Consider the following 17,131-nt stretch of genomic DNA (forward strand, 5'->3'; position numbering starts at 1 on the left):
TACGTATAAGTTACTGCTATCTAGCTATTTATAGGCAAGTAAATAAGAATCTAAAGTAACTTATCTTTTATTCTCGGTACAGTGCCATTATGTTGATCTTAGCTGGCATATGTTGTAAGGAAGTGCTGCATTGATTCAGTGTAGCTTTTCGGGGCTGCGTTGTTAAGTTCCTCTTGCACAGTGGTTCCCTGTTTGCTGCAGCAGGAGCTCTTCTCTCACAAGGGCTGGGCCATGTGAGCTGTCTGTCCAACTCTTACAGCCGCGTCACACAGCCGGTTACGGTCTGCTCTTTAGATTCATATTCAGCGAGGTTCTGAGGCTCTTTCCAAAATCTCACTGTTTTCCTGTTGCACTTTCTTGAGACAAGCATGCAAATGCTTCTGATCAAGAAAATCCCGGCTATGACTGAAAAGTAACTGCCATAAATTAAAAACTAGAGGAAGGGAGGAGAGAGGGAAAAAAAAAAAGCAGAAAAATTGATGAAAAACACATGATTGAGAAATCACGAGAACAGACACAATTTTGTTTACTTATGTCCTGGCGTGGTTTCAGTGTTAAAGTTTTTGCTTTGTCATTAAGCGAAATCTTAGCTTTTCCACAAGGCAGTGCTTTGAAGAATGGAGAACTGCCACGTTGTTCCCAATCCTTATGCTTCCTATTAAACATCAGAGGGGGGAAAGGATAGGAACAGCTTTTTTTTTTTTTTTTTTTTAAATATTATTGCAAAATGCAGAGGCAGCGTGTCCATTACTCACACAGTAATGAATCATGCAAGTGAATAGTCAGTGTTGGTCCTTTTTCTGCTCTTACTTGCACATTTCACTGGGATCACCACATTGGCTTCATTAAGTGTAATATGAATTTGAATCAATATCTCCAACAACAGCGGCCTATTTATGGTCTGTTTATGAAGTCTGTTCCTGTCCTTAATCTTTAAGACTTAATCTTTAATCTTTCATTTAATCTTTCATTTATCCAAGTAACTTTTGCTATCTCCATGCAGAACATCTGGATAGCTTTAATTTTCTTCAAATCCATGGGAGCAGGAAGTTGCCTCAGCTGCTCAGATGCCAACTGAGAAAATGCAGAAGCTGGTAAATTTCAGCTGGCTGTCATGAATGGAATTGATCTGATTGAAGTTATGGACACTGATGTGGGATAGGATATCCCATAACAAATTGAATGACTAAACTATGGGCACGGAGACAGTATTCATCTAGAGATATCAATCAAGCTTACTCTTGAGCTGCAATTAGAAGGCTTGAGTCCTTGAACTTAAGTAATTTCAATAACCCATGCTGTCTCGTGGTCTTGAGCTCCCCTGACAATGTGAGTTTATGTTAATTCAACATCTGAGAAAACCAGCCTGATTTTTTGGGCAGAGCGTGTTATTCAGTGCCCTGTGAACTAGCAAAAGCTAGTGAGGTATCAGGGCCAAGTTACTTAAGGTGTGGAGTCATCACCTTTAAAAAGTTGTTTCTCAACATTAGAAATCTTAAACGCTGCACTAAAAGGCAAATGGGAAGGCTGACACCAGATATGTTGCCATGATTTCTATAGAAGAAAGGGAATTAAATGATCCTTTGCATTACAGTTTCTTTTTATAAACTTCTGAAGATAAATCGGCTAAATAATGACGGAGAAGCAAGTTAACGAGCACCTACCTGAGTCACAATGTCCAGTCCCAGGCCTTTTGAGTCCACAGCAACTACTGTAAGGATGGTCTGAATCACCAGTGCAATGAAGTTGTTCAGCCCAAACATCAAAGCATAGCGCTCCATGCTCAGGTTGACTGCGATCTGGAACCTATGGTGAGATGGGCAGGTGCTGTGGTTGCAGCTCAGCACCAAGAAACACTGTGCTATTCCTCCTCCCCCAGTGGTGTGGGGGGAAAGATTAGAACTCACAGGTTGAAATAGAGACTATTTATTAAGACAAGAAAGAGAAATAATATTAATGGTTATAGTGATGTCTTCTAACCAGTTTTTTCTGATGTAAATCTTGTTTTGGCAACAGTCTTTCATAGCAATATTTACCTCCCAAGTTTCTATCTGAACAAATATCCCTGCAGAATGCTTTGAGATGATTTGTTGCAGCTTTTTGATGCAGGTTTTAATTTTTCTATAGAATATGTTGAAGTCGTTCAGGTGTGATCCATTATAATATACTAAAAATCCACCAAAATAGAAGTGGGAGGGTTTAGTTGGCTTTAAGATGGGTATTGTTTTGTCGTGTCCTGTAGTTTTATATATATGATAACATGTATCAGCAAGGTGGTCTGGATGTAAGGGGATTTTAGAGGATGGTTTTCCAGATCTGCTTTTCCAAGATGGTTGTGCTGTTCTCCTGGTTCACTTTATATCTCCTATACCAGTATACATGCCAGGGGAAGGTGACTTATTCTTTGCTGTTACTATGGCCTTTAGTAGTAAGCATACCTTATACTATGTTTAACTTCTGCATAGGCAATTGTTCAGTGCTTTTTTAATAACTTTTCTTTATGTTTGTTTAGAAGGATACTTAGAACATAAGTAGACATTTAAGTGTCCTTGTCTTTACCTGATCACTTACATCTATTATTAGATGAGAGTGAAAAGAGGGATGCCCAAAGTAAACTTAAAGTATTGTAAGTATTATGCATATCATGATAGCTGAAAGGGTTTATACTTACGTCGCTATTGTTATAAGGAGCATATAGCTTGCCTTGAAAATTAGGTAGCTGGCATAGCACACCCAGATATTGATAGTAAAGTGCATGAGAAATAAAGAAGCAGCATCCATTGTGGAGAAGATTCCTAATGCCAGTTCTCCAAACAGGTCCCAGTTCATTTTCATATACGCTACCATGAAAGAAGTTACTGAGCCTAGAAAATAAGAAATAACAAAAAAGAAGCAAACATTATATCTGTTATATTGCCTATATCACTAAGGCTTGCCACCCTCACCTACCACAAGGCAGCAGTGAATAATGAAGGAGACTAGTTCTGAAACTGTGCAGGTGACTGGTTGATTTTAGACAGTGGTGTGAAGTGTCTGCCATTCTTTTCTTTGTGCATTATTCCACTTCTTGGATAATCTCTCCTGTGTATGAGTTTATTATTTATCTGTGTGTACACAGCATGCACTTCTAGGGAGAGAATTAGGAATGCTGTTTGGAACTTGAGGAACAATTCTTCTAGTTTCTATGAGCTCATGTTATAGACAAGCTAGCAAGCTGTTACCTTCTGGGTCAATAGTTTAGGTCTGTGCAGCTCAGTAAGGAGCTCAGATACCCCAAAAAGGAGGACTTCTGTTACCTGCCTACCTACAGGTGAGAGTACTTTTTAATCTTAGAAGTATTTGTTTCTCCTTAATGACAGTAAGGGTAGTGAATGGCTTGATACAGTGAAGACATATTTAAATTCCCTGGTGGATCACATTCCAATTACTTCTACAGCAGCACAATATGAATGTGAAATACTGCCAAGTCAGAGTGGTATCCTCTTATGTTGCCTTTGGATAACATTACTTTGCTTGTGCAGTGTGGGCATCTGCTCTTGCTGCAAGAGTAATTGTTAACATCAGTACCATTGAGAACTGGGTAAGCACTTTTTCCTGCAAACCTCCATATCTTGAAATGACTGAAATTCTTTGCTTCCTGCTGTGCAAGAACATTTCACTAGAGACAGCTCTTAATGAGAGGTTTATGCTCTTCATGTGTAAAATATTTATGGAAAGCTCATCTTTATGAGTTTATGCTATTGCTATGGGAACTGTAGCACTATTTGGTTGGCAGGGAGATTGTGGGGAGAAGAGAAAACAAAATTCAAAGCCCTGTCAAAAGAGACGTAGGTGCCTTCAAATGAATGTAAGATTCATGGGATGTACACTCTCTGCATACCAGGAGGATAAAGTTTGTTGCCCCAGTCATATAGATTAATAGCTTTGCTCACATGCGCACTGTTTTGTACATCAAAGGCCCACATTCTGAATGCACAACTTGTATACTGTTTTCCTGCAGTATTTGCAATGAAAAAGAACTGAAAAAATGTTCTAAAGTAAAACTTTTGAGGCCACTTTTGATTCTTAGAGTCTAACTTACTCAGGAATGTTGCCACTGCTTCAACAGCTCCATTGTACACTGCAGAGCTGTGGGATGGGGCTCGGAAGTCCCACAGCACTTGGATGTAGTTCACAACCTGGTTAAAGCCTGCTGTAGCCAAAGCCCACCACAGGGACCAGTAAAGAAGCTTCCTAGAGCTGTAGCAATCCTTCAGGTCCTTGCCCAGCTGCACCAGTACTCTCAGCACGTGGTGCTGGGACTTGAATTGCTGAGGCTGCTGTGCTGGAGTCGGTCCCCTGTCAGCAGCTGCACAGTCCTTGTTCCATTGGCAGCTCGATGCTGTGTTGGGGCCGGGCTCAGTTACAACTCTGTCTGGTTGTGGGTGGGTTTCTGAGTTGTCCTTTCTGTGGAAGAACATGCTCTTTTGAGGCATTGGGAGGAGAAAGGAGCACACAAAGGCCAGGGACACGGAAGCCAGAGTAATGGCATTGAGGTGAAAGTAGGATACGTCTGCTAAGGAAACCAGGAGCTGCCCCAGCACAGCAGCAAAGGTGGCTGCAACAAGAGTGATACTCCTGCAATAGCTCGTCACTCTCTGATAGTGATCAGCGCTGACGACGCTGTAGATGTAGGCGTAGTAGGCAACCTCAGTGGCTGTTACCATCCCATAGAAGAATTCCATCACCTGCATGGCTGCCAGCCCACGTGCGAAGAGGAGCAGGAGCCAAGTGACAATGAAGCTGACACCCTGTAGGAGGATGATGGGCTTGTAGCGCACGTAGTCAGTGACCAGGAAGACCGGGACGAGGAGCGCAAGGTAGGAGTATGTCCAAACTGGGAAAACCTGGTTGGTAACCTGGAAGAGAAGAGGAAGTCTAATTCTTGGTGAAAATAAGTTCATTTATTTAAATTGATTTATAGAAATGGATGAAAAAAAAAAGTTATATATGGGAACACGCTGTTCTGAAGCTTCATGTGTCTATTAAACAGGGTAGTTATTCTTTAGTTTTACATTCCCTGTTTATATATATATATATTTCAGATCTTTTTCATTTATGCTACCTGCAAACTGTAACCTTCCAGGGCTGTTTAAAAACTTTGTGTAAAGTTCTATGTTTCATTTCTTGTTCTCAGTGGAAAAGGCAGTGAAAAATCATACCTCATCTATTGTCAGGTTTTTATCTGCTCCGGTTAGGTAAGGGGTTAGAAAAGGTTCTGATGGCTTCATTGTGTAGAAGAATCCGTAGAGGCAGAGGATCAGGGTGGGAAAAGTCCAGGTGTTGCTTTTCATATTCTTCCAGCAGCCCATGGCTTTTGCAGCCAAGCTGAGGAGGAGGTTTCTTAGCCGACACTGCCCACGCAAATACAAAGATGTTTTGTCACTCAATATATCTTCTGGTTTCTTGTGCTAAGTAGTGTTCTTTAAATGCTGGCATCTGGAAAACATCTTCCTTAGCTCTAAATTGAAAAGCTTTCTGTACATACCTCTGCTGTTTCTCTGTAGACAGTGCATAAAGATTTGGAAGATCCGTAAATGAGAGACAAATTACACTGTCCTTCACTCTGTACTGACTAAGCTAACCACAGGAAAAGCCTTCCTAGATGAAGATAGCTGAGCACTGTGACTCTTTGACATCATTGTTGATCTCAACCAAACACCTTGCTGAATAACAATCACTCAATCACTGGTTTTCTCCATGCTTCTCATCCCCCCCCCTTCCCCTCCTCCAGATGTAAAGCTAGATCCTCAGAAGTACTTCAGTTTCATCAGAGTCCAGTTTGGATGCAGGCCTCCTATGTTCAATCTATTAAAAAACATGTGTTTACTAAATATAACAGTTAAAGTGAAATGAAGCAGATGTTTCAGTTCTTTTCTCTAGCTGAGAATTAAGGAATAAATTAAACCTCATTGCAGCTTTGCTGGACAGAACACCATAGAAAAGAAAATGGGTGTGATGTGGGAGCATGCAGAGGAAATGAGTGCAGTATAAGTTATATTCCATATTCATGTTGACCTGGGCAATATCAGGAATTTAAACTTATACAGTCTATCTTTTGGAGCCCTGTGTAGGGTTCCTGTTGCCAGATGCTATTTCTGTCACTGTTTTTGATGTCACCTCTGTTTTTCTTCCTAACAACTTTTTTTCAGGCAAAATATTGTCTTTGCCTTAAAACAGAAGTATTTTGTGGGCAGCATTTTCCTCAAAATATAAGATTAAAAAAAAAAAAAAAAAGAAAAAAGAAAAAAGAAAAAGATGAGGAAGGTCTCTTCCAAAACAAATGGAAATGTCTGTGCATGTGTGACAGTGTCACTCCAGGCTCACTGGTGAAGGATCCTCCTGTAGGGCACAAAAGTTACCTGGGGTGATACATGAAGTATGAGGTATCAAGCATTTTGCATCCTCTATAAGTTTACATCACAACAGCTGATTTTCCTAATGATGCACATAGAAATGATGCAAATCAAACAGAATTGGAATTATTTCATTTTATGTACAACTTCTGTGTAATTGTTGCAGGATTTACAGCAGAAATTGCAGCTGCACGTCAGCTCTGTATTGTGAACCACTAGAGGGCAAGATGACCCCAGCAGAGGAATAGTGTGCTCAAAAAGAACATGCGACACAGCCAGAGGATTCAAGGAAAGGCATTTCTGCCCCTCCTCCATTCCCTGTTGTTGCAGTTGCTTCTGCTGTGAATGTGGATTTGGCAAGGACCACTTTAGACTCTGCCTAAACCTGTCATAAAAACATCCTCTCACTCTTGTCCATAACCTTTCATGCCTTACAGCACCCTAGCATCATATAGATGTTTCATGTGGCACACAAAGGCTCTGAGACAGGGATCAAGAAAAGAGGCTGAAGAACATTCCTAGCACTTCAATGTAGAGCATCAATAGAGCTTAGTTCTATGACTTAACCAGTTTGTATCTTTTTCCTTTTCAAACTAGATTCTCAGGTTAAATATGTCTCTTTTGAGTCCTGCTGGGTTTGTTTAATGCCCAGTAGGGCCACATGGAGTGAAAGTGTGGCAGATTTCATGGGTCCTTGAAAATAATCCATGTCTTGGGATGTGAGTGGGACATGGGCAGACTTCTGGGGAGTCCAGAGACTGCTGCATTTGCTGGGACTCAGTGCTGTGAGCTGCACCTCTGGCACTGGCAATCTGTGGTAAGGTTGTGCCATCATGTGCAGCAGTCTCTGTTTTGAGCTATGTACAAAAAAATCTTCATTTGCACCCTGGTATGAGCATCCTTCCTTTCCCAGCATATGCACAGCTTGGGATTAGGCATAATTCTTTTCTGCAGGCTTACTACTGGAGGCACATTTGCTTGACTAACAGATACTTCAGATGAGAAATTTCCCACTCACTTTAACAGATATGCAGAGCCAGGAAGAGTAAGGAGCTTGTGGTCTGTCCGTGGAGAGCAGGAGGTGAGTACTGCTCTATCTGCAGCACTGTGCACACCCACCTTGCAGCCCTGAGCCACAGAGAACTCTGCTGCATTCCTAGCATGGCTCTGCCAGCCATTGATACCATTGCTCCTTTCTGCATTCATAATCGCAAACCTCTGATATCAAAATCTGTGTGTTCACGCTAAAGGCAGAGGGAACAGGCTTCACCTCATTCGTTCACACCTTATGATCAATTTATCTTTTGTAACACTGGGTTTTTCTAAAGTTTTGGAGAGTTACTGAAAAGCCTTGGGGCACAGATGCAGATAAACAACCTGTTTCTTGTTTTCCCTGTACTCTCCATCATTTCTCGCTTGGTGCCAGGGCCACCAGCTCTTCTCTTACATAGCCTGGCTTGGCCCTGCAGTTCCCCACCAAACTGCTCTCCTCCCCTCCATATTTTTTTCATCACTTCTGGATTTCTGATTTCCAAAGCTCATATATAACCATACCTTGTGTGCTTGAGCCCCTCCTTTCTTGTTTCCACAGGAAAAGTCCCCTTTTGGGATCTACAGTATTTCTTCAGCTGTCTTCTGTGTATTGCAGCTTCTGGACTCTATTTGGCTTCCTTGATTTTCCTGTTCTAGTAGTTCAACTTGTTCTGAGGACACCTCCTCTGAGAACACTTCCAGCTGGCTCACTGTCAGCGTCCTTAAAGGAACAGACCAGATAATCCTGGCCTTTTCTTGCCCAAAGGCAGCAGTAAATTGAGACTAAAAACGTGGTTTGATGGTTGACTGACCCAAAAGCAAATAGCACTAATCTTTTTCCCAAAGATTTTCCTTTTATCTGTTCCAAATGTTTAACAAAGGGCACCAGAGCAGTAGCTCTTACTCACATGTTGCTAGAATGCGCGTTTCCATTTGCACCACAGGGGTAGTGTCTGCTGGTAGCAGTGCGGAATGGAGAGCTGTGTCATTCATCATTGTTCTGTGTTGCTGGGAGTCTCATTCTTCTCATTGGCAACACTTAAGTGGTGGCATACTGACATGTTTGCATAAGGAAGGCCTGGAGCATCTTGTTAGAACATGCTAGCAAGGTAGCCTGGAGTATGTAAAAGTTTAGTGATGAGTTTTTCTGATGACAGGGTAAACACTATCTGCTTCTGGAGCCATGCTTTAACTCCTCTTTTGTATACTGCACTGTGCCAGGAGTGCTTTATCCTCCTTAGTTTTCTCTTACTAGCTAGAGGAAAATTAACTTAATTGTCTTCAGCTTTCTGAAATATGGATTTTCTTTCTGTTGTATTTTCTTTGTTGAATTAAATGTAACAGGTTGGCACCCTCCTGTTCATGAAAGGCTGGGAAAGTACCACCTGAATTACAGTAGATGTCCCCTTGGGATTCCTGCCAACCCCTTATAGGGAGTATGGCATTCTTGTTTGCATTGCAGTGATCTGCACTGCAGCTCTCTGGTTTGCTTCCTGTCTGTCAAGGAAACTGTCAAACTCTGGGAAGCTTGGAAGTAATGGAGTGTTAGAATTTTTTCTCTGGAGCAAATTTTGGTCCATTGCAGCACTTAGATGAGGCATGAAAAGTAATATAGTTCAGAGGAGCCATAGAGCAGAGATGGAAAGCAGACATCTTCCAGCTTGTGAAGGTATCTGCTGGTACTGTTCTGCTGCAAAATTAATCATTCAGACTAAAGTTCTCTGTGAGCTTTGAGGCATCTTCCCCTTTTGATTTTGTATGGGGACTATTTTTCCTCTGCCCCAGAGACAGTTCGTCTGTCAGCTCTTTCATTGTCATAGAAGCCATCAATGCTTCTAGGAAGAGCAGCAGTTTGATGGCATTTTCTGGATTCAGGATAAATGATCCCATTGAGAGATGTGGTTGAATTTCTGTTGCAACTGCAAAGCTATCTTTCACCATCACTTTGACTGTTGGTGGTGGTTCACAAGTTGGCTTTGAGCTCTTCATTTCTGAAAGAGAGGGGAAAAAAAAAGATTGAAACACATCTTTCTCTGTGGCTAATGTGAAAATTTTCTTTAATACCCTCTTGATATGAACCACATGTTATTCGTAAGAGTGAAAGATCACTTTCATAAAGTACCAAATGCAGTAAAAAATATGGCCTATTTTCTCAATACTGTCAACCTCAATTTACTCCTGTAAAAGCTATTAGCTTCACACGACTGACTAGCGAGCCATCCAAGGTCTATGAGTTGGCTTGGGTCTGAAGAAAAGTTCATTAGTCTCTAGACATAGGGCTTGTGCCAACTCTCACTGATCTCTGACAGCAATGTAAAACCTCTTTTTTTTTCTCTCTTTTTTTTTTTTTTTTTTTTTTTTTTAAATGAACTGAAATAGAAAAAGTAAAAATCGTGCTTTTAGTAGATCAGGAAGAGGACAAAAGTATCTATTCACCTTCACATTCTGCAATTGGAGGGCATTTTGGTCATTCACAGATGTGTGCTGTATGCAGATAAGTCTCCTGGGAATGATCTCTATCTGATAGCTGGACCTGGGAACTTTGCCATCCTAGTTGTTTGTTTTTGTTTGTTTGTTTTGTAATGATATACAATTCAGTGAACGCTCTTAAATGGTGCTTTAGACATCCGCTGCATAACCTCTTCATCTTCAGTTAAGTAACACAAAGGAAATGATATTTTAGGTCAAGCAAATCTCATTTGAGTTGGTTAATACTTTAAGTGACTAATGGTGACTTGCTGTGGATTGCCACAGAGATGGGAGGAAAAACCTGAGAGAACTGATTAGCAACTTCCCATGTTGAAAGATCACTTTCCGAGGTGTGTATGCTTGACCTGTTTATCCTACAAACCTCCCACTAGTGGCAGTTTTCCTTTGTTCTATTGTCATGGAAGGATATCTCGTTTCAGAGTAAAAATTCACATTTACTCAACTCGGATAGGAAGTTTCAGTACCTCTGCTCAACTTTTCTCCCCTCAAAGTGCATCTCATACTACAGACACCGTGGGAGAGTTTGAATCATTGCGACTGCCCAAGTCCTGCTGGAAGAACACATGTCTAGACAAGTGCACATAACTAGCTGGATGTTTCATTTAATATTAAGTCTCTAATGATATTTGACAAATTACACATGCATCGTGCTGCTAGTAGATTCATCCCATAGATTCTTCCAACACTTTGACTCCTTGCCATTTCAGAAGGGTTTGGATAGCAATAACCAAACACTTACAGTTGGACAAATACTAGGTAGGTATTTTTGTCCCAAGTGAGAGTGTAAACACAGTTATTTAGAGTCAGCAGTTATAGTCTATGCCTTATGCTGACACTACAGCTATCATTCCCAGGACCCTAAGTGCAAACATGAGGCATAAAAAGGACCATTTTCTGATCTGAGGAAGGAAGTCTATATTTAAAAAGTCGAGGCAAAATGTTCTTGTTAGGTGCGGTTCATTCGGATTAGCAGATTTCTGTCAAGCCCAGAGTGCTTGGTTTAAAATGTCTTTTGTTTGAGCAGAATTTCTGGCTCTAGTTCTTGCAGAATGATCTCTTGTTGTTTCAAGGAAGCCCTGAAGCTTGACAGCAGTTCTGTGTGGCTGGGAACTGCACTTTCCTTAAAATGCCAGCCACGGGTCTCAGTAAAAGAGAGCAGCACTGACAGGAGCTGTACAGTGGGTTGGCCAATGTCGTCCAGACCAGACTTTGGAAATGACAAGCAAGTTATGCTTGAAGCTGACAAGGGGAAACCTCATAGGAGAGGGAAAAGACCTTGGCAAATGTTTATCAAAGGGAGTTAAAGCAATACTGTTCTTGCTAGGGCTCTAAAATGCCTCTTAGAGAAATCAAGAGTTGAAGAACCAAGGTCCAGAATGTGTTTTAAAGGTGTAGGGTGGATAAGCAAGGTGACTGCGTTATACAGAATGTTCTGTGAGAGTCATAGTGGAAGGACCTAAAGCTGTGGCTTCTTTGGGAAAAGGGTAGGACAGAAGGAAGCCCAAGCCAGCTGTTTTATGCAACCTTGGTTTAAATCTTCCCTTAGGAAAGTCCCCATAATGTACCTCCTTAGTGCTGAAAAGCTACACTGCTTGCAACACTTGAGAAGGCTTGTGTCCATGGTCACTCTGCTATTGCTTTTGACAGAGCCATTAAATGATATTAGCTAACATATATACCATTTATTTGTGTGTTTCTTTTTCCCCTAGTTTGGCAATCCAAAACAAACAGGTGTTACTGGGAAGTTTTGTGCTTGTGTTCCTGTAATGCGGAACAAAATCGTGATTGTGTCAAGCAAGTACTCAGCAGGCTGGAGTGATGGAGTGCTCTAAATGTCAAGGCTGGTAAAACCTTCAGTCAGTGAGTTCAAGGTCAGCCTAAAACTTCACCACTTTACATCATTTGGTTCTTCCTTCTCTCTCTTCTCTTATTATGTCAGTTCTAGAAAAGAACCACAGGCTGCTAGAGAAAAGTTCCTGCAGGTTTTATAAAACATTCCCTTTAATTTTTAGACCAACCTGTATTGGTTTCACTTGATTCGTGAGCAGTTTCAGCTAACCTATAGCTGTGTTTATGAAATTAACTACCTTTCATTCTTTCTCTTCTCTTCTCTTCTCTTCTCTTCTCTTCTCTTCTCTTCTCTTCTCTTCTCTTCTCTTCTCTTCTCTTCTCTTCTCTTCTCTTCTCTTCTCTTCTCTTCTCTTCTCTTCTCTTCTCTTCTCTTCTCCTCTTTCATCGTTGCTGAGGCATAATGAGGCTTTTTTCTACCTTTATGAATTGAATATTTTTTTGAATGCATTAAATGCTTCATAATATTTTTAAGTGCAGAATAACATTTCTTAATACTGGAAAGTAACTCGATGTTCAGGCTGTGGATTTTGGCTCCAGCTACTCTCTCCTTATCCAGATCATTGCAGTCTGTACGCTTCTGGAATATTCCCAACCATGCAATAGGACTGGAAAAGCAATGACAAACATGCAGAGTTGAAGTAGGATGACTCCTATGCAAAAAGATTGCTCTGTGTGTGTGTGTGTTTTCCAGGATGTGATAAGACAGTAAATCACACTCACTTTTTGTAAGCAATTTCCCTTATGTTTGCAAATGACAAAACTTTCTCAAACCTTTTTGAGTGATACAATCTGTATCCTCTCAAGTGATTCCTTCCTTTCTTCCTTACCTTTATGGAAGTTAGGCAGAAAATAAGCAGCTCTCTACTTCTTTAGTGTTCAGAAAGATTAGTTGTAATGTTTTCTTTGATTGTGTCTGAACTGCTTAGATTCCTCCTTTCCTTTTTAGATTAGAAGGAAGATGAAGTTGTACTGAAGCAAATTTAATGTAACCAACAGCTCAGATTGATAGGAAGATTTTTCTCTCTCTCTTTATTTTTATTTTTATTTTTATTTTTATTTTTATTTTTATTTTTATTTTTATTTTTATTTTTATTTTTATTTTTATTTTTATTTTTATTTTTATTTTTATTTTTATTTTTATTTTTATTTTTATTTTTATTTTTATTTTTATTTTTATTTTTATTTATTTTTTTGGGGGTATTTTTCATCCATTGTTCCAATTTCAGTTTTTGCCCTCAACTTTCAGAGACCTACTACTGTGAAAAGGTGGTTGGGTACCAAAAGAGACTGCAGGACAGAATAACATTAGTTTTGAACTCGAGAGATCTCCCTGTAGAATACCAGATATTCAGCTTTTTTTGGTCTTGTAGTAAGAAGCAGCAGGCAACCAGCACCATGATAGATCAAATCATACCATTCTCTTCATAGCCTGCACTCTCATAAGATCAGAGGTTCCTTTCTTCCAACAAGCATATAATTTGTCCATGACTGCAGTATTATTTCTAGAACAGTTCCTGACAAGGTGTAATACATACTTAGTGAAAACTGGTTTCTTGCTTCATGTAAGGATTTTAGTCAGACAGTCATGCAAGTGCTACATGTAATGAAGTCGCTGTTGCATCACAGTGACGTTAGAGAGACTGAACAAGTTATGTGTGGAACTTTTGTGCTTTGGATTTATTTTATATTTCATCACTGAGGATTATGCAATGTCTAAATACCCATTTTGGCTCTGCTCGTATGTTCCTTTGAACTGGTGCCTTCTCTTGCCCTTTGCTCTGTTTTAAGCAATTGGAAATTACAGAAGGGAGTTTCCTGTTTAGTTCTCTTTTTCCTGGTTGATCATCTGTATTGCTATAATTATTTATTTTCAGCAGTCTATCCAAGGACAGTAGTATAAAATAAAACATCTTTTTGTGTAGACAGCTAGAAATGGAAGTTTTGGTAAATTACCAGTCAATTAAAAATTGTCAATATAATTCTAATTTTAGACAACAGGTAAAGACATAAGCAATATCTAACATTATTGTAGGTAAAATATGTTTTTTTTCAATTCTATTTGCTATTAGACCTAAGCTCATATAACAATGACTACAAGATGTAGCATACTAACTAGTGATTATAAAGTCCCTCTTCTGTGTTAGTATTAATGGTAGTTGATGGTATGCTTTAAGCCTTGCATTTGTATGACTTCTGGAATCATGTAGCAGAACCACTTAGTCAAACAGGTTACCACTGTGGGCCCATATTTTCAAAGCATTTCAAGCTGTTTACCAAATCATGTGCAGTTCTAAATTTCCCATGTGTATACAGCTTCTCATGTGCACAACTTTGTGTGAGAACACACACAGTCCCATTTACGGAATTCAGGTGTACTTGGAGAACTCAGATCTGCTTCTGTGCTCTTCACTTCTTTCTTTCTGGCCCCTGGAACAAAAGCAGAGGAATTTTAAGCGAGGTTGATAGCTTGGTTATGGGAGGATGGTTGAACTAGGTGATCTTGTAGGTCCTCTCCAACCTTGTGAGATTCTGTGATTCTGTGATTTTGTCCTGCTGCAAGCATATCAGCACACAGAGAGCAGGGTTTGTGAGAGGATCTAAGGAGGGAAAATAGTAGGGGAGAAAGCCAAGAAACTTGTAACAGAAGAAATGTCAGGAAGAAACAAGCTAGGATACTGGAAGAAGAAAAGGACAGTTACTCCTAACAGAAATGTCAGGAGGTTAAAAAAAAATAAGAATAATAATATGGGCTTGATTGCAAACTGGGGAGGAACTCAAAGAAAAGATCATGCTCAGGGCAGGGTTGTGGCCAGTTAGGTTTTAAGGAGTTCAAACTGAACTTTCACATCCCCTCCTGGACAACCTGTCCCAGTGCCTCATTACCATCACTGTGAAGATGTTTTTTCCACTGTTGGATACAAATTTCCCTTCTCAAAGCTTGTGGCTGTTGCCTCTCATGCTTTGTGCTGTGCCCCATAAGTCAAAGAGACATCTGGGCGCAGCCCTGCCCACACAGCCCTGTGGGCAGCTGCATCCTCCCCCAAGATGGTGGCACCTCTCTGAGGCAGCCGGGTGTGGGATGGGTGCTGGCCTGCACTCAGCATGCGGCTCTCTACCATAGGGCTGTCTATGGAGCCCCCAAACTACCTCAGTGCTGGGACATTAAAAGCATCGGTTTTGGTCCAGTGCTGGCCACCCACAGCTTAGATGTCTTGCAGACCTTTAGTGGCTGCCTTGGAGCTTGCTAACCATGTTTCCATTTTCTTTGAACATGTAAAACTTACCAGTTTTTTTTTCCTCCCTCTCTCCTTTATATATATATATATATATATATATATATATATATTTCCCTTCCCTGTGATTGTGTTGTAAATGTGAAGACAGATAAAATATGGTTATGAGCTAGGTAAGTCAGGACCTGCCAGGCAGCTTTCTTCAGCCATTTGCTGTGCGACTTCTGCTGGTTTTTAACCACACTGTGCAAATAAATTGAAGGTACTTTGTACAAACTAAGTACTAAAAAAGGAACATTTTCTTCTGAATCTGAGGCCCTTATGGTGACTTCTACATCTTAATCTGATTTCTTTAATCTGATGAGCTTTGAGGTGAAAGGAGTATACCCATGACACAGCAGCCATCTGTGACACTAGGCACAGCACCAGCAAAGGGCTCTGATAGGAACTGGAGGTGGGATGGAAATTGCCCAAGGGCAGGGGTATGGGCTGAGCACTAGCTGGGTTTCAACATTGCTCCAGTATCCGAACTGCTTGTACCTAATTAGGAGTAGGTGGCGGGGGTCAAATTTCTGAAAAATGAAACTCCTTTTCAGACAAAAGTTTTACGAGTAATTTTCTTTAACTTACTGCTTGCTTGGTGCTTTTGATGATCAAGGTGCTAATCCACAGATAAGAAAATGTTCCAACAATCTTAGAAAATTCTCTTTCCAAAGTGGCTGGAGACTTTCCTAGTTTCGATGCTAGAGTGAAATAAGAGGGTGGAAACAGAGGAATGAGGTTTGATAACCCAATGCCTAATTTTCATATCTTGACAGAGACTGGATGGTGTGACTTCCTGCTTAAAAATAAATAAATTATAGGCTGTCACTGGACAACTATCTGAAAAGAAAATAAGTGGGGATGGTAGAGATTCCTTCACTGCCAACTTGACACTTCTTAGTATCTGTTAGTTTAGAAATAAGTTATTCGTGTTTAACTATGAAAAAGAAAAAGCTGTCAACCTAGAATTCAGTCATTTCAGATATCATTCTGGTTAGGTATTTTGTTGATTGGCTAGTGCGGACAACTAGTGCATAGAACAGTTCAAGAAGCATACTGAGAGCATTGTGATTTTAGCAGTTATTTATTTACGTGGCATTCTACTATGATACATAAAGCAGTTTTATAGAGCAGTATGGGATTCTTATTGTCTTTATTCTTGTCCCTTGACCGATGGCAGTGACATTGAGTGCAAGCATTCCTAACTTATGTGAGATGTTGTGTGTGCTGCAAAGCATGCACTGTAGCTGTACAAACTTACCTTTCTGGCTATTATATAGAGAAATGGATTTATCTGAATATAAATCTGTTCTAATGTTGAATTTTATTTATCTTTAAAATTTTTCATTTTTTGTAAGGAATAACAGGAACGTACACTTTGTGATAGTTACTGACAGTCTATGAAGAATAGGATGTATGTAATTCTGAGCAGACTATGACTGCATCCTTGAGTTCTAGCTTAGGAGAAGCCACTTTAAGCTCAGCTTACCCTGTAACTACCTGGAACTGGCAGCAGCTTCAGTGTACTCCATCTGACCAGGATGTGGCCTGCAGCCATCACATTCCTTTCACATGGGTCACTAAATGGCACTGGGAATAGCACAATCTTCAGTTGCAGCTCAGAGTGTACTTGCCTCTCTAAATGAGTTTTTCCCCATCCGTGCGAGGCACTTTAAAGTTTGTGTGTTTTGGCTGAATGTTCAGGAGTAATCAATACTCGAGTGCACTTTAGCCTGGGGAGGTAAGAGGATACAACTGTGGTTTAGGAAACAGTGTTGATGTGTTTGGAACTGTACAGACTATTTCCAGTGGAACAGCTCAGATGTGTAACAAATGGGCAGAATGTGATGATAGTGAGTATATTGTAGAAGAAACTCTAAACAAACCCATTTCCACACATCCTCGATAGAGCCCAAGAAATTCTGCAATCTAGAGCTCAGAAAGTGGTCATCTGGAAAGTCTGATGTTACTGTGTTGGTCATCCAGTAAATACTAATTTAGTGCTTTGGCATCATTAAGGATAATTACTCGGTCTCTAAGAGTACACCACACTGAGATGAACCCATCTGGATTAGGCTCACCCCTATC

At 40.4% G+C, this 17,131-nt stretch overlaps 1 protein-coding gene across 2 annotated transcripts; it reads right to left on the reverse strand.

Annotated features, from left to right (window-relative positions):
• Window positions 1-253: 253 nt before the first annotated feature.
• Window positions 254-8,059, reverse strand: LOC140255951 (thiamine transporter 2-like). 2 transcript variants are annotated; one of them, XM_072343992.1, is made up of 6 exons: window positions 7,950-8,059; window positions 5,202-5,393; window positions 4,082-4,898; window positions 2,672-2,864; window positions 1,665-1,806; window positions 254-433 (listed from the first exon to the last, which is right to left on the reverse strand). In XM_072343992.1, the coding sequence occupies exons 2-6, from the start codon at window positions 5,349-5,351 to the stop codon at window positions 254-256; spliced, it is 1,482 nt and encodes a 493-aa protein (XP_072200093.1). In that variant the 5' UTR covers window positions 5,352-5,393; window positions 7,950-8,059. The 2 variants fall into 2 exon arrangements, with proteins under 2 accessions (XP_072200093.1, XP_072200094.1); XM_072343993.1 differs by lacking the exon at window positions 7,950-8,059 and having other exon boundaries at window positions 4,082-4,917; window positions 5,202-5,223.
• Window positions 8,060-17,131: the final 9,072 nt, after the last annotated feature.

Source organism: Excalfactoria chinensis, chromosome 9 (assembly GCF_039878825.1).
Source record: "Excalfactoria chinensis isolate bCotChi1 chromosome 9, bCotChi1.hap2, whole genome shotgun sequence".
Classification (NCBI taxonomy): Eukaryota; Metazoa; Chordata; class Aves; order Galliformes; family Phasianidae; genus Excalfactoria; species Excalfactoria chinensis.